A 25,204-nucleotide genomic window follows, 5' to 3' on the forward strand; every position below is an offset into this window, starting at 1 on the left:
CTATAACAGATCACAATTCAGCAGCCTAGCCGATAGCACCTACCTCTATAACAGATCACAATTCAGCAGGCTAGCAGATAGCACCTACCTCTATAACAGATAACAATTCAGCAGCCTAGCCGATAGCACCTACCTCTATAACAGATCACAATTCAGCAGGCTAGCAGATAGCACCTACCTCTATAACAGATCACAATTCAGCAGCCTAGCCAATAGCACCTACCTCTATAACAGAGCACAATTCAGCAGCCTAGCCGATAGCACCTACGGCTATAACAGATGACAATTCAGCAGCCTAGCAGATAGCACCTACCTCTATAACAGATCACAATTAAGCAGCCTAGCCAATAGCACCTACCTCTATAACAGATAACAATTCAACAGCCTAGCACATAGCACCTACCTCTATAACAGATCACAATTCAGCAGCCTAGCCAATAGCACATACCTCTCTAACAGATCACAATTCAGCAGCCTAGCCAATAGCACCTACCTCTATAACAGATCACAATTCAGCAGCCTAGCAGATAGCACCTACCTCTATAACAGATCACAATTCAGCAGCCTAGCAGATAAGATAGCACCTACGGCTATAACAGATGACAATTTAGCAGCCTAGCAGATAGCACCCACCTCTATAACAGATCAAAATTTAGCAGCCTAGCAGATAGCAACTACCACTAGAACTGATCACAATGTAGCAACCTAGAACATAGCACCTACCTCTATAATAGATCACAATTAAGCAGGCTAGCAGTTAGCACCTACCTCTATAACAGATAAAAATTCAGCAGGTTAGCACATAGCACCTACCTCTAAAACAAATCACAGTTTAGCAGCCTAGCAGATAGCACCTACCTCTATAACAGATCATAATTAAGCAGCCTAGCACATACCACCTACCTCTATAACAGATCACAATTAAGCAGGCTAGCATATAGCACCTACCACTATAACAAATCACAATTCGGTAGCCTAGCACATACAACCTATCTCTATAACAGATCACAATTAAGCAGGCTAGCATATAGCACCTACCACCATAACAGATCACAATTCAGCAGGCTAGCACATAACACCTATCGCTATAACAGATCACAATTAAGCAGTTAGCAGACTAGCAGATAGCACCTACAGCTTTAACAGATCCAAATTCAGCAGCCTAACACATACCGTATAACCTACCTCTATAACAGATCACAATTAAGCAGGCTAGCATATAGCACCTACCACTATAACAGATACCAAATGGCAGCCTAGCACATACAATCTACCTCTATAACAGATCACAATTAAGCAGGCTAGCACATAGCACCTACCACTATAACAGATCACAATTAAGCAGGCTAGCATATAGCACCTACCACTATAACAGATCACAATTCAGCAGGCTAGCACATAACACCTACCGCTATAGCAGATCACAATTAAGCAGACTACCAGATAGCACCTACCTCTATAACAGATCACAATTTGGCAGCCTAGCACATATAACCTACCTCTATAACAGATCACAATTTGGCAGACGAGAGGATAGCACCTACCTCTATAATGTGAATGATGTGGCTGGGATAGAGAAGAAGTAAACCTGAGATTGCAGCTCCAAGATGAGACTTTGTCAAGTTGTGGATAAGTTGTTCATAGTGATCTTTATAAAAAGAATTAAAAAGTTATTTTTTATATCTAAATTATATAAGAATAATTCAACTTTTATGGTTAAATAAATACATGAAATCTAAAAAACCTCCTGTTTGCATCCAAATATTAGAAATATTATGATCAATGTGAGGGCTAAATTTAGTTTGCGCTTGTGTGTTCATATTTACTTTCATCTTGTAATATGAGCGCAAGTTAATGATAGCGCGCCATTTGTAATCTAGCTCAATGTGGGCAGGTATGTAGGCACTGTAATACCACATACTATGGGCAGGTATGTAGGCACTGTAATACCACATACTATGGGCAGGTATGTAGGCACTGTAATACCACATACTATGGGCAGGTATGTAGGCACTGTAATACCACATACTATGGGCAGGTATGTAGGCACTGTAATACCACATACTATGGGCAGGTATGTAGGTACTGTAATACCACATACTATGGGCAGGTATGTAGGCACTGTAATACCACATACGGTGGGCAGGTATGTAGGCACTGTAATACCACATAGTATGGGCAGTTATGTAGGCACTGTAATATCACATACTGTGGGCAGGTATGTAGGCACTGTAATACCACATACTATGGGCAGGTATGTAGGCACTGTAATACCACATACTATGGGCAGGTATGTAGGCACTGTAATACCACATACTATGGGCAGGTATGTAGGCACTGTAATACCACATACTATGGGCAGGTATGTAGGCACTGTAATACCACATACTATGGGCAGTTATGTAGGCACTGTAATACCACATACTATGGGCAGGTATGTAGGCCCTGTAATACCACAAACTGTGGGCCGGTATGTAGGCACTGTAATATCACATACTGTGAGCAGTTATGTAGGCACTGTAATATCACATACTGTGGGCAGGTATGTAGGCACTGTAATACCACATACTGTGGGCAGGTATGTAGGCACCGTAATACCACATACTAGGGGCAGGTATGTAGGCACTGTAATATCACATACTATGGGCAGGTATGTAGGCACTGTAATATCACATACTGTGAGCAGTTATGTAGGCACTGTAATATCACATACTGTGAGCAGTTATGTAGGCACTGTAATATCACATACGGTGGGCAGGTATGTAGGCACTGTAATACCACATACGGTGGGCAGGTATGTAGGCACTGTAATACCACATATTGTGGGCAGGTATGTAGGCACTGTAATACTACATACTGTGGGCAGGTATGTAGGCACTGTAATACCACATACTGTGAGCAGGTATGTAGGCACTGTAATACCACATACTGTGGGCAGGTATGTAGGCACTGTAATACCACATAGTATGGGCAATTATGTAGGCACTATAATACCACATACTGTGAGCAGGTATGTAGGCACTGTAATACCACATAGTATGGGCAGTTATGTAGGCACTGTAATACCACATACTGTGGGCAGGTATGTAGGCACTGTAATACCACATACTGTAGGCAGGTATGTAGGCAGTGTAATACCACATACTGTGGGCAGGTATGTAGGCACTGTAATACCACATACTGTGAGCAGGTATGTAGGCACTGTAATACCACATACTAGGGGCAGGTATGTAGGCACTGTAATATCACATACTGTGGGCAGGTATGTAGGCACTGTAATACCACATACTGTGGGCAGTTATGTAGGCACTGTAATGCCACATACTGTGAGCAGTTATGTAGGCACTGTAATACCACATACTATGGGCAGGTATGTAGGCACTGTAATGCCACATACTGTGAGCAGGTATGTAGGCACTGAAATACCACATACTGTGGGCAGTTATGTAGGCACTGTAATACCACATACTGTGGGCACTGGGCAGGTATGTAGGCACTGTAATACCACATACTGTGGGTAGGTATCTAGGCACTGTAATATCACATACTGTTAGCAGGTATGTAGGCACTGTAATACTACATACTGTGGGCAGGTATGTAGGCACTGTAATACCACATACTGTGAGCAGGTATGTAGGCACTGTAATACCACATACTGTGGGCAGGTATGTAGGCACTGTAATACCACATAGTATGGGCAGTTATGTAGGCACTGTAATACCACATACTGTGAGCAGGTATGTAGGCACTGTAATACCACATAGTATGGGCATTTATGTAGGCACTGTAATACCACATACTGTGGGCAGGTATGTAGGCACTGTAATACCACATACTGTGGGCAGGTATGTAGGCACTGTAATACCACATACTGTGGGCAGGTATGTAGGCACTGTAATACCACATACTGTGAGCAGGTATGTAGGCACTGTAATACCACATACTAGGGGCAGGTATGTAGGCACTGTAATATCACATACTGTGGGCAGGTATGTAGGCACTGTAATACCACATAATGTGGGCAGTTATGTAGGCACTGTAATGCCACATACTGTGAGCAGTTATGTAGGCACTGTAATACCACATACTATGGGCAGGTATGTAGGCACTGTAATGCCGCATACTGTGAGCAGGTATGTAGGCACTGTAATACCACATACTGTGGGCAGTTATGTAGGCACTGTAATACCACATACTGTGGGCACTGGACAGGTATGTAGGCACTGTAATACCACATACTGTGGGTAGGTATCTAGGCACTGTAATATCACATACTGTTAGTAGGTATGTAGGCACTGTAATATCACATACTGTGGGCAGGTAAGTAGGCACTGTAATACCACATACTGTGAGTAGGTATGTAGGCACTGTAATACCACATACTGTGAGAAGGTATGTAGACACTGTAATATCACATACTGTTAGCAGGTATGTAGGCACTGTAATATCACATACTGTGGGCAGGTAAGTAGGCACTGTAATACCACATACTGTGAGCAGGTATGTAGGCACTGTAATATCACATACTGTTAGCAGGTATGTAGGCACTGTAATATCACATACTGTGGGCAGGTAAGTAGGCACTGTAATATCACATACTGTTAGCAGGTATGTAGGCACTGTAATACCATATACTGTGAGCAGGTATGTCGGCACTGTAATACCACGTACTGTGGGCAGGTATGTAGGCACTGTAATACCACATACTGTGAGCAGGTATGTCGGCACTGTAATACCACATACTGTGGGCAGGCATGTAAGTAGTAATTATGCACCCAGTGGGCAGGTATGGAGGCACTTTAATACCACATAATAGGCTTGATTACGAGTTGCACGCAAACTGTTGCGTGAGAGCAATAAGGGGTATTTTACGTCTGAAGTAGCGTGCGTATTATAAGTTGAGCGCAATTATGTTTTACGCTTATCGGGTTAGTGCGACTTCAGAGCTCTGATTAAAGGGACATAATACTCATATGCTAAATCACTTGAAACAGATGCAGTATAATAAATCGGCCCCTGTAACTTAAAGGGACATAATACTCATATGCTAAATCACTAATATAAATGGGACATAATACTCATATGCTAAATCACTTGAAACTGATGCAGTATAACTGTAAAAAGCTGACAGGAAAATATCACCTGAGCATCTCTATGTAAAAAAGGAAGATATTTTACCTAACAATCTCCTCAGCTCAGCAGAGTAAGTTCTGCGTAAAAAAATATACTTCAGCTGCTCCCAGCTGCAGGTAAAAAAAAAAAAAATGAAGAAATGAACAGCAGCCAATCAACATCAGCAGTGCTGAGGTCATGAACTCTTTTACTGTGATCTCATGAGATTTGACTTAACTCTCATGAGATTTCATTGTTACACTGAATAGGGAAATAATATGAGAGTGCACGAGGCTCATCCATTCAGCTGTCCCAGGACAGACACACTAATATGCTGCTTAGAAATCCTTTACAATGGGAGGTGGCTACTGAGGAACTTTTGAGGTAAAATATCTTTCTTTTTTACATAGAGATGTTCAGGTGATATTTTCTAGTCAGCTTTTTACAGCTATACTGCATCACTTTCAAGTGTTTAAACATTTGGGTATTATGGCCCTTTAACTGTTATGCTTGACTAAAAAGTTGCACAAAACACATAAAAAAATTCCTTACACATTACAGTTAAACACATATTAACACGGTCTGACAAAAATGTATTTTTAAAAAATTGCAATAAAAAGTTATAAGGGTTTAAAAAAATGAGGCATCAGGTGTTAAAAAACCAAGGCAAGGGGCTTTAACATAGAGATAGACTATAACGGCTATAAGCCACGGCCCCATCCGGTGACGTCACACTCCCACTCTCATCACATCTTCCCCTTTTCCAAAGGACAAGGCATACATTTTTACAACAAATAACAAGGTATACAAGAAGCATACAAAAATAGTTTTGTTTAGTGAACAACAAATAACAATTTATAAGAGAATATATATGAACAAGAAATACAATCCTGACTTGGACATCGGGGTAGAATATGCTAGTCCACAGTGACCATGGGATTATTCTGCCCATTCTTCTGGTCACTGATCTAACTACAGTGCTAATCCCGGTAGCGGGCTAGAAGTTTCACAACTTTTCCACTTTATGTCATTTTATATGAACTGTCCTCTGATACAGAAGAAGGTGATTGAGAGTCTGCTGGAAGCAAAGAAGTATCCCTGCTGTGGTCTTGGCTTGCTGAGGGGAAGTTACCCCTCTTAAAATAGGGTATCCCACCGGCTGTGGCTCTGAGGCATCCAGTCCCAAACTCTCAGGTACTGGCTGAAGATGTCTTCTATTTTGACATGTGACTGCCCCTCCTTCAGTAAGGACTACATAAGACCTTGGTTCTGGAGAGCATCCTATTACCGTAGCAGGCGTCTTTCATTTCTTCTCATCATCCAGCTTAACTCTAACATTTTGGCCGCCCAAATTCAGCTCCTGCAAGGGCGTCACAGAGTGTTTTCTGCCGTAGAAGAATCGGTAGCCCCTTTTTGCCTCTTCATCCCTCCTAAGGACCTCGTCCAGAGGAACAGAGCGAGCTGGCTTGAAAACGCGCACAAAGGGTAGTGTAGTGCAAAACTGTCATCCTAGCATCAACTGTGCCGGGCTAAAGCTTGCAGCTTGGATGGGAGTCGCCCTATAGGCCAAAAGAGCTAGGTACGGCTTAGATTGCTTCAAAATTAACTTGGTTGTTTGAACTGCCCTTTCAGCCATTCCATTGGCCTGTGGGTAATGTGGACTTGATGTAGAATGGCCAAAATCATATTCACTGCTGAAAGAACTGAACTCCATGGAAGCAAACAGCATTCTGTTATCACTCACTAGCTCCATTGGTATGCCCCACCGGGCAAACAAGCTCTTGAGACGAGTGATAACGGCTTAACTGGTGATCTCATTCAAGGGTGCAATCTCCAAATACCTGGAATAGTAGTCAACCAAGACTAGGTATTTATTCCCATGCAGTTCCCACAAATCTGGGCCTATCTTCTGCCACAGACATGCAGGCAGCGGGGTAGATATCAAGGGCTCCCTTCTCTGAGTAAAAGGCACATTTTGACACGTGGCTCTCAATGTCGGAACTGATCCCAGGCCACCATACAGCCATAGCTGCCCTTTCTCTGCACTTTGTAATGTCCAAGTGGCCATCATGAATCCTAACAGGAATTGCAATGCGGTCTTAAAACATCACCAAACCATCCAGCTCCGTGAGCTGTGACCTCTCTGACTGGTAAGAACTTAAAGACATTCAGGCTGTCCGGCTCTCAGGCCAACCTTCTTTTATGTACTTAATAACTTCTTGAAGATCTGTATCTAAACATGTCTCCTTTCTTATTTGCTCTAGCTTTCCTGACAAAATGGATTTGGATGCCAGAACTGAATCCACATACACTTTCACATCTGATTCCGTTGAAGATACTTCAGCAGCAGCCAACGGGAGTCTGGAAAGTGTATCTGCCACTACCAGTTGTTTCCCCAGCACATGCACTGCCTGAACGTTGAACCTGAGCAGCCTCATCAGAAGTCTCTGGCATCTTAGGGGTGTCTTGTCAATATCATAGGAGTTTATTAGAGGGACTAGGGGTTTGTGGTCAGTTTCAAGACTAAATTTCTCTAAACCCACTAGGTAACACTGGAAGTGCTCACAGGCCCAAATTGCAGCCAAGCACTCTTTCTCAATTTGGGCGTATTTTGATTCAGCAGTCGTCAGTGTACGGGAACAGTAGGTGATGGGCTGTAGCTTGTTCTCATTCAGCTGCAGGAGGGTGGCCCCTAGCCCATAACTGCTTGCATCAGCACTAACCAGTCTTTTAATAAGGGTCATAGAACCCCAACACGGAGGCAGATCCCAGCAGGGACTTGACCTGTACAAAAGCTTTTCCTGTAAAGGTCCTCAGACCCAGGCAACATCTTTCTTCAACAACTCTGTGATAGGGTGTAGTACTGTGGATAAATCTGGAAGGAACCTGCCCACATAATTCACAAGGCCCAATATTTGTCTCAGCTTGTGTACATCAGAAGAACTTTTCATCTGTTCAATAGCAAGGAATTTATCAGGGTCCGACTTGATGCCATCTCCATTGATGATATGCTCAAAGTAACATAACTTAGATTTTTTAAAATGGCATTTCTCTTTATTTAATTTCAGCCCGGACTCTCTAATGGTCTGCAGCACACAGCTCAATTGCTGATCATGTTCTTCCAATGTAGACCCATACACTAAAATGTCATCCATGACAACTGCTGTGCCCTCGTGGTCCCTTAGGAGGGAACTCATCTCACTTTGAAAGATTTCAGGAGCAGAGGATATTCCAAAGGGGAGTCTGCAGAAGCAAAACCGACCTACCGGTATGATGAAGGTAATATGTTTGCGGAACTTTGGATCCAGAGGTATCTGCCAGAAGCCGCTGGAAGCATCCAGTGTAGAGAAGAACTTCGCCCCAGCCAGTTTCGGAGCTATGTCTTCAAGCGTTGGCAGCACATATCTCTCTCTCTTAACTGCCTCATTCAGCCTTTTCAAGTCTACGCAGATGCGTACTTTCCCGTTTTTCTTTGCAAAAGGCACAATGGGGGCACACCAGTCAGTTGCTTCAACAACCTCTTCAATAACTCCCATATTCTTCATACGCAGAAGTTCCTTCTCCACTTGAGTCCAACATCACATATTTTGGCTAATACTGCCGTGAGATAATTGGTGGATTTTGAAAAACAATCATATATTACCTTTTGAGTATTATGCACCTCCCCGTATGGGTTATAAGCAAAATCATCATTTAAAAGATCTATTGGTTCTGACTGACCCTCTTCATAGCTACAATAGAGAATCTTGGCGAAGTTTCAGAAAACTAGGTTCTTACAGATGTCCCAATTGCACTGCCTGCAAAGCGATGATTCAGGGGTCTGTGTTTAGACACCCCTATAAAAACAAGAAATATCAGATACGTCACTATATGACATGTTTAACTAAGTTTGTGATTTACCTATTGAGTTGTGTATGTGAGAAATGTTATGTACGTAAAACAGATGACAACATTAAAAAAAGAATGGCCAATTATTGCAGTTCTATTAGAGCCGCTTTGGATATTAAAGAAACAGAACAACCTGTGGCTAGACATTTCCTGGAAGACGAGCATGCAGTTAAGGATCATAAAGTACCACTAAACACAAATTATAAACTACACGATTTTGAACCTTTAGATCTGAGAATAATTTTGCAATGAAAACTGAAGCTTTATTTTGTAAAATTAGCATATTGTTTTATGTTTATTCATTTCACTGATTTCCCTGTCCCCTAAAACAAAAGAACCCCTGCTATCCAATCACAAACTAATATTCAGATACAGCATAAACTCTGTTTGCACATGTGCAGTTTAGAGACTGGGGAAGCCGGCCCTTATCTCTTCCCTTAAGGTGGTTTAGCACTGATTCAACTTAGTTACTATTGAAAAGAATGCTTCTCCTATCATGATTGTTGAGGCAAAACTCATAATCCCCTTTTACAAACATGTGACTGATGAGAATTTAGGGTGGAGGGTGAAGTAAACAAAAGCTTACATAAATTGCCTAAAAGTATTAACCCAAACCTCCCTGGGAGAAAGTGAAACAAGCACAATTTGTAGATGTATTTTACAGTAAAATGCAGTACAATAAACAATGAATGTATTTTGCAATAATGTTTCCCTTGCAATAATGTAATTGTATGCATTGTTAAAATGTAAAGTTTAATGGTCCTTTAAGATTATTTTGATTGATCATGAGCCCCCCTTAAAGAGAGGTGGTGATAGAAAGAAAAAACTTCTTTAGCTAGAGGCCAAATGGATCTTTAGACTGGACACTTTACAACCTCATGGTTTAAATATGAATATTGATTGGCATTGCTTTTTATAATATCTGATATGCCTTTGATAATAGCTTTTGAAAATAGCTGTTAAGAATAGTTATGTCTAGAACAGTCACAAGATTCTATCCAATATTTATAAGACATGATATAATCTCATGTTAATTATCCAAGTTTAATTTAGTGATAACCAGTTAGACATACATTTGAGTCATCTAATATGTATATAAATAAATATATATATATAAAATTTAGAATGCGTAATACTATATATAAAATATCTTCTCCAAGATTGTCATTATTACCATTAATATTGTTACTTTTTGCTTGTGTTGAAGAGATCTCAGCCACATAAAACATTCTGTAGAGAATACATTTCTGAAAGAAAAAAAATATATTGTTACAGACTCATAAAGGAAAGATTCACTTATATAACATGCAAAACAGCATTGCCAGTACACATGTACAAGAAAGTAAAGGCATTTATTCTATGTACACAGGGCTGGATTTACAGCCCAGGTGTCTGTAGGCACCAAAATCTGAAGCGCCCCTAATGTCCCCTGTGCTCCCCGTTAACCATTCACCGATGTGCCAGCGTACAATTTTTTAAGGCCGCTGCAAGCATTGACCATGTGCGTGAGAAGCCAAAATGCGTGCATGGGTTATACTCAAGGCGACCTTAACAAAGATGGCCCCCATGCATCTGCAGTTATTTCACTGCTGGCGACCATCTTAGTTAAGGTAGCCGGCTGAACGGTATTTATAATAGGCCGCTATGGAGGGCGTATGTAGGCACATGCCTACTCTGCCTTATTATAAATCCGCCCCTGTACGTATTTACAGTGTGAACGGGTGGTCCGGGGATGTGGTAAATTAGGAAGGGACATCAGACGGAGTGGGCAATTTTCCTTCAGCCCAATTACCAATCAGAAAGACTGGGGTGCTTTTATCCCCCTATTAAAAATACCGTACTGCCCCTTGCTGCAAAGAGAAAATTCATATTGCTGTTAAAATGACAGTTTTCTACCCTGTTGACACCAGGTTTAGAGTAAAACTGTCAAACTTCGGTGAGCCTCCTTGAAAACAGGGGTTTGTTTTGATGAGTTACATCCTTTTCATGTTGGGCTAGATTTTCTCGCAGTTTCCGAAACGTCCCCTTTTGTCTAATTTTTAGCATGATGGTTTCCCGCATTTGTGGCTTAGTTTTACACAATCCGCGTAATTTCTGTGCCCATTGATTGGAGATTGGAGTTCCTTCCTGGGTGTGCTTTGTGTTTTTTCTTGTATCCTGTGTATGGCTTCTGACTTTGATATTCTCTCTGCCTGATCCCTGTCTGTTGATATACATACCTGATCCAGATTCGACCTGGCCTGTTTTGTGACAATCCTTTGGGGACAATTCAGTACCATTGCAAACTCATGGTTGTTTCTGACTTCATCTTTGCCTGTCCCTAGTACCTCTTCTGTCTGAAAGTTGCCGACCTCTGCCTGTGCAACCACGCTTCATTATGTATAGTCTTGTCCTGGGTCTAATGTTTGTAGGGACAGTGTATTTTTAAAGAGACAGTGAACACTTTGTAATTACAAGAACTTTCTGTTAGTTAGCTGTAGAATAACATATCAGCCAAATATATATAAAAAAATGAAATAACATCTTTTATTTCATTTGTTTATCAATAGAAAAACTCCACCATTTGCCTTCTTGGGAGGAGCCAATGTGAACATTAGTCTGCAGACAACAAGGCTAATCACTGTCATAATGTTAGCATAACGTACATTGTTGTGCAGTTGTTTTCAGCTAAATCTCCAATTAGGGAAAGGCATGTAGCAGGGTCAGCCTTGAGTAGGCAGCTCTGAGAAATAGAAAATTCTCAATTTGTATAGCTAAATTACACGAAAAGGGAGAAAAAATAATAATGAAAGTATATTATAAAGTTGTTTCATTATGCATAACTAAACATTTTATTTACAAATCTCAAGGTATTTACTGATCCTCGATATTCACTTCTCAGCCTCTGGGCCATTTCCTGGATGGACAGTTAACACTCAATACCGTGACAAATACATACGAGAGAGTTCTATAACTGTGCCTCTATTTCAACTAAAAACAAATCCATGCACCTATTAGACCACATACTGAAGAGGAGAATCGCCTCTTTCAAACGAGCATTCACTTGACCCCCTACAAAATACCTATTCACTGTAAAAACTGCAATTTATTAACATATTAGACAACAGATTTAGAGAAATAAAATGGAGTGGTAAAACTATCTCTTTTTTTTTCATCAGAATGTAATCTATACATCCATCCATGAGATCTCAAATGCTACAGAAGAGTCTCCTCTTTCAAATAAGAATTGCTGAAAAATGGTAAATAAGAATCTACAGTTAGTAAAAAAATAAAATGAATCGGTCAAAAAAGCAACACTACGTTCCCCACCAAAAATAATGTGCACAAAAAAAAATATTTATTAAATGCAAGTTACCAAAATTTAAAGTGGAATTAAAGGAAAATGCAACTAATACTTAAGTATCTGTTGTTCATTGGTTGACAGAGATAACTCCTACAGAAAAAAGCATATATATACAGTATATATATATATATATATATATTTATATTTATGTGTATATACACTCACTCTATAGCACAGGAAGGTCTATTTAAAAACAAAAAACAAAACATTGTTAAATACATTTTCTCTTTTAGATGTTGTTGAGTATCATGTCTGTTACATAAATTATTTTTCAAAACTCACAGGGCTGCTGTATATTTCTATATTATATTAGGGGACCACATTTTGTCCAGGGATCGGGGAGGGGTGTAAAACTGTATCGAGATAGACAAACTAAATGTAGCTAAAAGTGTTTACACCCAGCCTATTTTTTTTAACTCTAAAGCTAGAATCTAGTCAGATAGGTAGTTAGCATTTTCAGATCAATCATGTTATCATACATAACTAGATGTGACAATATGGTCAATTATATTTGAGTCATGTGACCAATTATTGAAAGAAAATAGACTTCTCTTCTTATGTCACAACCGTGTGCTGTTTTTGACATGTTTGGATGATGCTTTTTCATATAATAATATATACAAGATAGAACTTATTAAATACAATGTCTCTCTAATTATTATGGGCAATAATTTGAGTTGGAAACTAAGTAAGAGACATGTCCTGAAAAAAAAAGACTATGAAATGAGTACCAATTTCTTTATATGCAATACCCAGTGATGTAAGTACCCAGTGCAATAATATCCTATCTGTACAATCCCTGCATAGTCAGCATTAGGGTCCCCACCTTGTATCCTCCTATTCGACTGCTGAAGGCAGAGGTGCGGGGTAGGCTGGAGGAGGGGGTGCTGCTGGAAGCCATGTGCAGAGGGATCGTTAAGGCCTAAGAGACTGTACTACTGGTACCCAGGAAGGCATCAGTGTATCCATAGCAACCTGGGAAGTATCATAGCAACATAATAAGGAAGTTAGGTAGCGTATAGCAGGAAAACAACAACAGAAAGGAATTTTATTATATGAAATTGGTTAACATGCAAATGAGGGATACATAAAACAGATTGGCATAGAATATATTATTCTAGTAGGTTTGGGTTATTATTACAAAAGAAGAGTTCACTTTTACATACACATAGCAATAGGCAGATATGCAGGGGAGATCACCCTCACATACACACAAAGTAATATGCAGATAAGCAGGGGAGATCACCCTCACATACACACATAGCAATATGCAGATATGCAGGGGAGATCACCCTCACATACACACACAGTAATATGCAGATAAGCAGGGGAGATCACCCTTACATACACACACAGTAATATGCAGATAAGCAGGGGAGATCACCCTCACATACACACACAGCAATATGCAGATATGCAGGGGAGATCACCCTCACATACACACATAGCAATATGCAGTATGCAGGGGAGACCACCCTCACATACACACACAGCAATATGCAGATATGCAGGGAGATCACCCTCACATACACACACAGCAATATGCAGATATGCAGGGGAGATCACCCTCACATACACACATAGCAATATGCAGTATGCAGGGGAGATCACCCTCACATACACACACAGCAATATGCAGATATGCAGGGAGATCACCCTCACATACACACACAGCAATATGCAGATATGCAGGGAAATCACCCTCACATACACACACAGTAATATGCAGATAAGCAGGGAGATCACCCTCACATGCACACACAGCAATATGCAGATATGCAGGGGCGATCACCCTCACATACACACACAGCAATATCCAGATATGCAGGTAAATCACCCTCATATACACACACAGTAATATGCAGATAAGCAGGGAGATCACCCTCACATACACACATAGCAATATGCAGATATGCAGGGGAGATCACCCTCACATACACACACAGTAATATGCAGATAAGCAGGGGAGATCACCCTCACATGCACACACAGCAATATGCAGATATGCAGGGAGATCACCCTCACATACACACACAGCAATATGCAGATAAGCAGGGAGATCACCCTCACATACATACACAGCAATATGCAGATATGCAGGGAGATCACCCTCACATACACACACAGTAATATGCAGATATACAGGGAAATTACCCTCACATACACACACAATAATATGCAGAAAAGCAGAGAGATCGTCCTCGCATACACATACAGTAATATGCAGATAAGCAGTAAAATCACCCTCGTATACACACACAGCAATATGCAGGGAAATCGCCCTCATATACACACACAACAATATGTAGATATGCAGCAAAATCACCCTCATATACACACACAGCAATATGCAGATATGCAGCCAAATCACCCTCATATAACACACAGCAATATGCAGATATGCAGCAAAATCACCCTCATATACACACACAGTAATATGCAGATGAGCAGCAAAATCACCCTCATATACACACACTGTAATATGCAGATATGCAGGGAAATCACCCTCATATACACACACAGTAATATGCAGATGAGCAGGGAGATCACAATCACATAAACACACAGTAATATGCAGATATGCAGGGAGATCACCCTCACATACACACAGTAATATGCAGATATGCAGGTAAATCACCCTCATATACACACACAGCAATATGCAAATAAACAGGGAGATCACCCTCACATACACACACAGTAATATGCAGATAAGCAGGGAGATCACCCTCACATACACACACAGTAATATGCAGATAAGCAGGGTGATCACCCTCACATACACACACAGTAATATTCAGATAAGCAGGGAGATCACACTCACATAAACACACAGTAATATTCAGATATGCAGGGAGATCACCCTCACATACACACAGTAATATGCAGATATGCAGGGAAATCACCCTCATATACACACACAGTAATATGCAGATAAGCAGGGAGATCACACTCACATACACACAGTAATATGCAGATATGCAGGGAAATCACCCTCATATACACACACAGCAATATGCAAATAAACAGGGAGATCACCCTAACATACACACACAGTAATATGCAGATAAGCAGTGAAATTACCCTCATATTCACACACAGTAATATGCAGATGAGCAGGGAGATCACCCTCACATAAAAACACAGTAATATGCAGATATGCAGGGAGATCACCCTCACATACACACAGTAATATGCAGATTTGCAGGGAAATCACCCTCATATACACCCACAGCAATATGCAAATAAACAGGGAGATCACCCTCATATGCACACACAGTAATATGCAGATATGCAGGGAGATCACCCTCACATACACACAGTAATATGCAGATATGCAGTGAAATTACCCTCATATTCACACACAGTAATATGCAGATGAGCAGGGAGATCACCCTCACATAAAAACACAATAATATGCAGATATGCAGGGAGATCACCCTCACATACACACAGTAATATGCAGATTTGCAGGGAAATCACCCTCATATACACACACAGCAATATGCAAATAAACAGGGAGATCACCCTCATATGCACACACAGTAATATGCAGATATGCAGGGGAGATCACCCTCACATACACACAGTAATATGCAGATATGCAGGTAAATCACCCTCATATACACACACAGCAATATGCAAATAAACAGGGAGATCAACCTCACATACAAACACAGTAGTATGCAGATAAGCAGGGGAGATCACCCTCACATACACACACAGCAATATGCAGACATGCAGGGAAATCACCCTCACATACACACACAGCAATATGCAGACATGCAGGGAAAAAACCCTCACATACACACACAGCAACATGCAGATTGCAGGGAGATCACCCTTACATACACACACAGTAATATGCAGATATATAGTGAGATCACCCGTACATACACACACAGTAATATACAAATATATAGTGAGATCACCCTCACATAAACACACAGTAATATGCAGATATGCAGGGAGATCACCTTCACATACACACACAGTAAAATGGAGATTGCAGGGAGATCACTCTCACATACACACACAGTAATATGCAGATAAGCAGGGAGATCACCCTCACATACACACACAGTAATATGCAGATAAGCAGGGAGATCACCCTCACATACACACACAGTAATATGCAGATAAACAGGGAGATCACCCTCACATACACACACAGTGAGGGGCAGGAGGATCACCCTTACATACGCACACAGTGATATGCAGATAAACAGGGAGATCACCCTCACATACACACACAGCAATATACAAATAGATAGTGAGATTATCCTCACATACACACACAGTAATATACAAATATATAGTGAGATCACCCTCACATACACACAAAGTAATATACAAATATATAGTGAGATCACCCTCACATACACACACCGTAATATACAAATATATAGTGAGATTACCCTCACATATAAACACAGTAATATGCAGATATATAGTGAGAGTACCCTAACATACACACAAAGTAATATACAAATATATAGTGAGATCACCCTCACATACACACACCGTAATATACAAATATATAGTGAGATTACCCTCACATATAAACACAGTAATATGCAGATATATAGTGAGAGTACCCTCACATACACACACAGTAATATACAAATATATAGTGAGATCACCCTCACATACAAACACAGCAATATGCAGATATATAGTGAGATTACCCTCACATACACACACAGCAATATGCAGATATATAGTGAGATCACCCTCACATACACACACAGTAATATACAAATATGCAGGGAGATCACCCTCACATACACACACAGTAAAATGGAGATATATAGTGAGATCACCCTCACATACACAAACAGTAATATACAAATATATAGTGAGATCACCCTCACATACACACACAGCAATATGCAGATATATAGTGAGATCACCCTCACATATACACACAGTAATATACAAATATATAGTGAGATTACCCTCACATACACACACAGTAATATACAAATATATAGTGAGATCACCCTCACATACACACACACAGTAATAAACAAATATATAGTGAGATCACCCTCACATACACACACAGCAATATGCAGATATATAGTGAGATCACCCTCACATATACACACAGTAATATACAAATATATAGTGAGATTACCCTCACATACACACACAGTAATATACAAATATATAGTGAGATCACCCTCACATACACACACACAGTAATAAACAAATATATAGTGAGATTACCCTCACATATAAACACAGTAATATGTAGATATATAGTGAGAGTACCCTCACATACACACACAGTAATATACAAATATATAGTGAGATCACCCTCACATACAAACACAGCAATATGCAGATATATAGTGAGATTACCCTCACATACACACACAGCAATATGCAGATATATAGTGAGATCACCCTCACATACACACACAGTAATATACAAATATATAGTGAGATTACCCCCACATACACACACAGCAATATGCAGATATATAGTGAGATCACCCTCACATACACACACAGTAATATGCAGATATATAGTGAGATCATCCTCACATACACACACAGTAATATGCAAATATATAGTGAGATCACCCTCACATACACACACAGCAATATGCAAATATATAGTGAGATCACCCTCACATAAACACACAGTAATATGCAGATATGCAGGGAGATCACCCTCACATACACACACAGTAAAATGGAGATTGCAGGGAGATCACACTCACATACACACACAGTAATATGCAGCTAAGCAGGGAGATCACCCTCACATACACACACAGTAATATGCAGATAAGCAGGGAGATCACCCTCACATACACACACAGTAATATGCAGATAAACAGGGAGATCACCCTCACATACACACACAGTGAGGGGCAGGAGGATCACCCTCACATACGCACACAGTGATATGCAGATAAACAGGGAGATCACCCTCACATACACACACAGCAATATACAAATATATGGTGAGATTACCCTCACATACACACACAGTAATATACAAATATATAGTGAGATCACCTTCACATACACACACAGTAATATACACATATATAGTGAGATCACCCTCACATACACACACCGTAATATACAAATATATAGTGAGATTACCCTCACATATAAACACAGTAATATGCAGATATATAGTGAGAGTACCCTCACATACACACACAGTAATATACAAATATATAGTGAGATCACCCTCACATACAAACACAGCAATATGCAGATATATAGTGAGATTACCCTCACATACACACACAGCAATATGCAGATATATAGTGAGATCACCCTCACATACACAAACAGTAATATACAAATATATAGTGAGATCACCCTCACATACATGCACAGCAATATGCAGATATATAGTGAGATCACCCTCACATATACACACAGTAATATACAAATATATAGTGAGATTACCCTCACATACACACACAGTAATATACAAATATGTAGTGAGATCACCCTCACATACACACACCGTAATATACAAATATATAGTGAGATTACCCTCACATATAAACACAGTAATATGCAGATATATAGTGAGAGTACCCTCACATACACACACAGTAATATACAAATATATAGTGAGATCACCCTCACATACAAACACAGCAATATGCAGATATATAGTGAGATTACCCTCACATACACACACAGCAATATGCAGATATATAGTGAGATCACCCTCACATACACAAACAGTAATATACAAATATATAGTGAGATCACCCTCACATACATGCACAGCAATATGCAGATATATAGTGAGATCACCCTCACATATACACACAGTAATATACAAATATGTAGTGAGATCACCCTCACATACACACATAGTAATATACAAATATATAGTGAGATTACCCTCACATATAAACACAGTAATATGTAGATATATAGTGAGAGTACCCTCACATACACACATAGTAATATGCAAATATATAGTGAGATCACCCTCACATACACACACAGTAATATGCAGATATATAGCGAGATCACCCTCACATACACACACAGTAATATACAAATATATAGCGAGATCACCCTCACATACAAACACGGCAATATGCAGATATATAGCGAGATCACCCTCACATACAAACACAGCAATATGCAGATATATAGTGAGATTACCCTCACATACAAACACGGCAATATGCAGATATATAGCGAGATCACCCTCACATACAAACACGGCAATATGCAGATATATAGCGAGATCACCCTCACATACAAACACAGCAATATGCAGATATATAGCGAGATCACCCTCACATACACACACAGTAATATGCAGATATATAGTGAGATCACCCTCACATACAAACACAGCAATATGCAGATATATAGTGAGATTACCCTCACATACAAACACAGCAATATGCAGATATATAGTGAGATTACCCTCACATACACACACAGCAATATGCAGATATATAGCGAGATCACCCTCACATACACACACAGTAATATGCAGATATATAGTGAGATCACCCTCACATACAAACACAGTAATATGCAGATATATAGTGAGATCACCCTCACATACAAACACAGCAATATGCAGATATATAGTGAGATTACCCTCACATACACACACAGCAATATGCAGATATATAGCGAGATCACCCTCACATACACACACAGCAATATGCAGATATATAGCGAGATCACCCTCACATACACACACAGCAATATGCAGATATATAGCGAGATCACCCTCACATATACACACAGTAATATACAAATATATAGTGAGATTACCCTCACATACACACACAGTAATATGCAGATATATAGTGAGATCACCCTCACATACACACACAGTAATATGCAAATATATAGTGAGATCACCCTCACATACACACAGCAATATGCAGATATATAGTGAGATCACCCTCACATACACACACAGTAATATGCAGATATATAGTGAGATCACCCTCACATACACACACAGTAATATGCAGATATATAGTGAGATCACCCTCACATACACACACAGTAATATGCAGATATATAGTGAGATCACCCTCACATACACACACAGCAATATGCAGATATATAGTGAGATCACCCTCACATACACACACAGCAATATGCAGATATATAGTGAGATCACCCTCACATACACACACAGCAATATGCAGATATATAGTGAGATCACCCTCACATACACACACAGTAATATACAAATATATAGTGAGATTACCCTCACATACACACACAGTAATATGCAGATATATAGTGAGATCACCCTCACATACACACACAGTAATATGCAGATATATAGTGAGATCACCCTCACATTTAAAGCCTTCTTTTTTATCTACCTCGGATTTGAATCACTTCTTCTAATTTGTATGCTGCTCCTAAGAACGACAAGGCGTTCTTTCTTCACATTATCTCATCTCCGTTGGTATACTCCCAATTTGTTGTTGCTGCAGTTCAGTGATCCCGGCAATCCTGTATGGAGTCACTCTAGCCGGACGACAAGTTTCTTCATCTGATTGGCTCATACCCCACCCACGTGACCGCTGTTCTCTTGAGGCATTGGAGGATACGCACAGGGAAGTGCACCAGGAGATTGCTGCGCCGCAGAGCCTTATACACACGGAAAAGTTGTGTGTTTGCTATACAGGCTGTGGTACGTAAAGTTCTCCGGTTTCCAACCCCTCTAAAGATGGCGAGTATGATAGGTGAGCAGTAGGAGCTTGAAGGGCACCGTTTCAGCTGCTGTGGATGCTCACCGGCTACAAGGAAGATATACGTGGGTGAGTGGTTTGTAACAATACTATGATTTGAGCCTTCCATCTCCGGATATAAGCTGTCTCTGGTTCACTGTGTATTATCCTATAATGATATAGAGGACTCCAATTGCTGTACTACTATATATACGGGACTTTGCTGTTATTGATACTTATATCTTTGATTGGTGCAACTCCTTGTTCTTATATATCCTCGAACTCCTCTGTTTTCTCTTGACTCTACTCCTTGAAATTAGATATATACCAAGGAATTTCCAAAAGGACACTGAAAGAACTGCATGCTTACATTCATTCTATCTGGGACTATTTCTCATTAATATTCTTTGGCTATATATTTATTTATTTATTTGCTTATTATTATTGATTATTGGTTACTTTTGTTTTTCATTCATCCACGTTTTTTGATATGGAATTAACACATGATACCACACAATTTTATTCATTGCAGCATTTAAATGATCAAGATTTGGAAGGGCTTGAACTAGAGGAATTTTTTTCTACTGTGTCTAAAGATGTTAAATTAGGTGATTTATTTTACAATCTTGAGATCCTAAGACTTAAAGAAGTACGTCTTAAATTAGATTCATGGATCTTAAATAAATATCTATTGTTACAAATGATCCCAAGAGGTTTAAGGGTTAAAAAATTCCCAAATTTTGATGTCAGTGACACAGAATTTATCAGAGAATGGAACAGTATATTGTCTGAATGTTCTTTACGTTTGATGACTATGTTAGTTAAATATAAAACTGAACAACTAATTAGCATCAGAAATAATATTACAAAATTACAATCTGATTTAAATTGTTATAGAGATAGTGAGGAATATGAAAGATTTGATACTATGCTTAGAGAAGTAGTGGAAACATCTAGGACAGATTTAATCCACACTAAACACTCTAAATTTTTATGTGACCAAAAAGACTACAGTGATGGTCAGGTGTTTCTGTGGCAGAAACAGAGGAGATTTAGAAATAACTTTCAGAGAAAACAGGGTAATAAGAATAAAAATAATCAAAACAGAACTAATGATACCAATAGCAACACTGAACAACTAGCTATCACCTCAGGAGAGGAATCTGATCCTGTACTACCTAAGAAAAATAAAAATAAGTCTAAGAATCATAAGAAAAAGGTGACTTTCTCAGATCCTGAGACGACTGATGATGATCAATCATCACAGGTGGCATCTACATCATGTGATGAAGGCTCAGCTGTTGATTCTGAATTTGAATAATTTACTGATATTGATGATATAGAGCCTCCATCATTAGATGTACATACTAGTGGTGTTAATCAATCAAATTTGGGAGCTATACATAAGAACTCTATGCCCCATTCCTCAGCATTGAAACAAGGCCCTAGCTCACAATATAACCATAACATGAAAGGGAGAAACAATTTGAGTAGTAATGACAATATGGATAATGAGATGATACCTCAGGTTTTTCATGTGGCCCAGAAACATACAGGAGGAGGGTGGGGGGAAGCAAAAATACAAACAAAAACAACAACAATTACCCCCAAAACAACCACCTGCACAATTACATCCCTACACACTGAGGGACCAAAAAACAAACACCCATCAAAAAACAGCAATGTAATTAATGTGTCTACATATAATTTGACTAAGACAGAAATACAAGTACTGGAATATGGTTTGGGTTTTTGTCCTGATAAAAGATTTGACATTTTTCAAACTATCATTGATGTCAACCGGTTTGTCAGGAAACTAACTCTTAAAAAATATTTTAATTCCAACAAAGTTCCAGAACAACCTACAAGGATCACACAATATCCAAGTGCCGGACACACAAATTTGGGGTTTGATGAAGCTTGTAGTGTAATAACATTGGAAAATTTACAAGCTGAGTCTGACACCTACACAGAACACTACACTTGCCAACTACCTAAATTAAAACCAAGTAGTGATTTTTATCCGATACACAATAGGGGAAAAGCCCTAGAGACGTTTCACAAAAGAGTAGTTGAAGATCTACACTTATTAAATCAACAAACAACTAAACCACCACACAACCTCTCTAAAAGAGAGAACGAGGCTGTTGCCTCATTAAAAAACAATGAATCCATTGTGATTCGTCAATCAGATAAGGGGGGTAGTGTGGTGGTTATGGATCGTACACATTATGTCAATGAAGCTTTACGCCAATTGAGTGGCACCAATGTTTATTCTATTTTAAAGCGTAATCCAGTAGTTGATTTTCAATATGAACTTGGGCAGGTTTTGGATGACGGGATATCTTTGGGTATTCTGGATAAACAGACAGCAGATACTTTATATGTCAAACATCCCCTAACACCCGTCTTCCATCACCTGCCCAAAGTCCACAAAAGTTTGAGCAATATCAAGGGCCGACCCATTGTATCCGGTATCGGTTCTTTGCTAGAACCTCTTTGTGACTGGCTGGATAAAATCCTTCAACCTTTTGTACAAGCTTTACCCAGCCATATCAGAGACACTACTCACGTTTTGAAACTACTTGATGATATCGAGTGGAAACAGGAGTACAGCTGGCTCACCATCGATGTGGTATCGCTGTACTCCAGTATCCCTCATGACATGGGCCTGGAAGCTATAAAATTCTTTCTTTTAAAAGATCCAGGCATGTCTGATACAACTATTGATTATCTATTGAGGGTCACTCAATTTCTTCTGAAGCACAACTATTTCCTCTTTGAGGGGGTGTTCTATCTACAAAAACAAGGCACAGCAATGGGGGCAAAATTTGCCCCCTCTTTTGCTAACTTATTTATGGGTTGGCTGGAACGAACATTCCTATACAATGAGGAGAACCCCTTCAGAGAGGAAATAGTTGTTTTCAGGCGGTTTATAGACGATCTTATTTTCATTTGGACATCTACGGAAAACAGAGCATCTGAATTTGTCAGATACCTTAATAACAGTGACAATGGCCTCAATTTCACCTTCGAATGGCATAAGACACAAGTGAATTTTCTGGATGTCACTCTAAGTGGAAATTGTACAGATAATAAGATTCATTCTACCCTCTATAGAAAGCCGATCTCTGCTAACACTATCCTGCACAAAAAAAGTGCCCATCCTTCACACGTGTTTAAGGGAATTGCTAAAAGTCAATTCCTCAGGGCACGCAGGATTTGTAGCAAAGATCAGGACTTCCAGATTGAAAGTACAAATATAAAGGAAAGACTAAAATCACGTGGGTATCCTACTAGAATGCTCAATCATCTGGCCAAAAAAACTTGGGAAGATGGTAGACCTTCTTTACATACCCAAGTATGCAAGAATAGTGAAGATAAAGATCTCTTATTCATCACTAAATATTCCTCAGATTATTCATCGGTATGTGACATTGTGAAAAAATATTTCCCAATTTTATTGGGGGATAATTGCCTTAAAGAAACAGTTGAGAGAGGATTCAAGTGTGTGTACTCACGCAATCTTACTCTGGGTAACATTCTTGCCCCTAGCCAATTACCAAATAAAACGAAAAGTGCTAGCTCATGGCTTCTTGTAAACGGCACATATAAATGCGGCAACCACAGATGCAAAGCATGTGATTATGTGATTGAGGGCAGAGAATTTTACTCTTGTAAAACCAGTGAATCCTTCCTCACAAAAGGATGTGTGAAATGTTCTACCAGCTATGTAATATACCTTATTGAGTGTACAGAACACTCAAAACAGTATGTTGGCATGACCAGTCGGGATGTTAGAACCCGTATACGTGAACACTTAGGGTACATAAAATATGAAAAACCGTGTTCAGCCCTATCGAGACATTTTTTGGAAGTCCATCAAAAGGATGTTTCATCTTTTAAATGGCGAGCAATAGAGGTGGTCACATTGCCTACAAGAGGGGGTGATAGGGATAACCTCCTTGCACGACAAGAAGTCTATTGGATTATGAAACTAAAAACCCAAATTCCACATGGTTTTAATTCAGAATATGACATAATCAATCATTGGAAATAAGTTGTGTCACTCTAGATTGAATTGCATTGAATTGTACTTTATTTATTTATTTATTTATTTATTTAAATTTAAATTAAATTAAATTAAATCCAT

The 25,204-nt window shown here is 39.5% G+C and overlaps 1 protein-coding gene across 1 annotated transcript in view; it reads right to left on the minus strand.

Moving 5' to 3' along the window:
- The window catches only part of LOC128641666 (testis-expressed protein 47-like), a 37,447-nt gene extending 16,266 nt beyond the window's left edge, over positions 1-21,181 (minus strand). The window contains exons 1-3 of the mRNA XM_053694199.1: positions 20,936-21,181; positions 10,175-10,247; positions 1,545-1,648 (exon numbers count right to left, since the gene is read on the minus strand). Coding sequence (XP_053550174.1) covers positions 1,545-1,648; positions 10,175-10,247; positions 20,936-21,181 — 423 coding nt within the window. The remainder of the gene's footprint in view (positions 1-1,544; positions 1,649-10,174; positions 10,248-20,935) is intronic.
- Between the last annotated feature and the right edge of the window lie 4,023 nt (positions 21,182-25,204).

This window comes from Bombina bombina, chromosome 11 (genome assembly GCF_027579735.1).
Source record: "Bombina bombina isolate aBomBom1 chromosome 11, aBomBom1.pri, whole genome shotgun sequence".
Classification (NCBI taxonomy): Eukaryota; Metazoa; Chordata; class Amphibia; order Anura; family Bombinatoridae; genus Bombina; species Bombina bombina.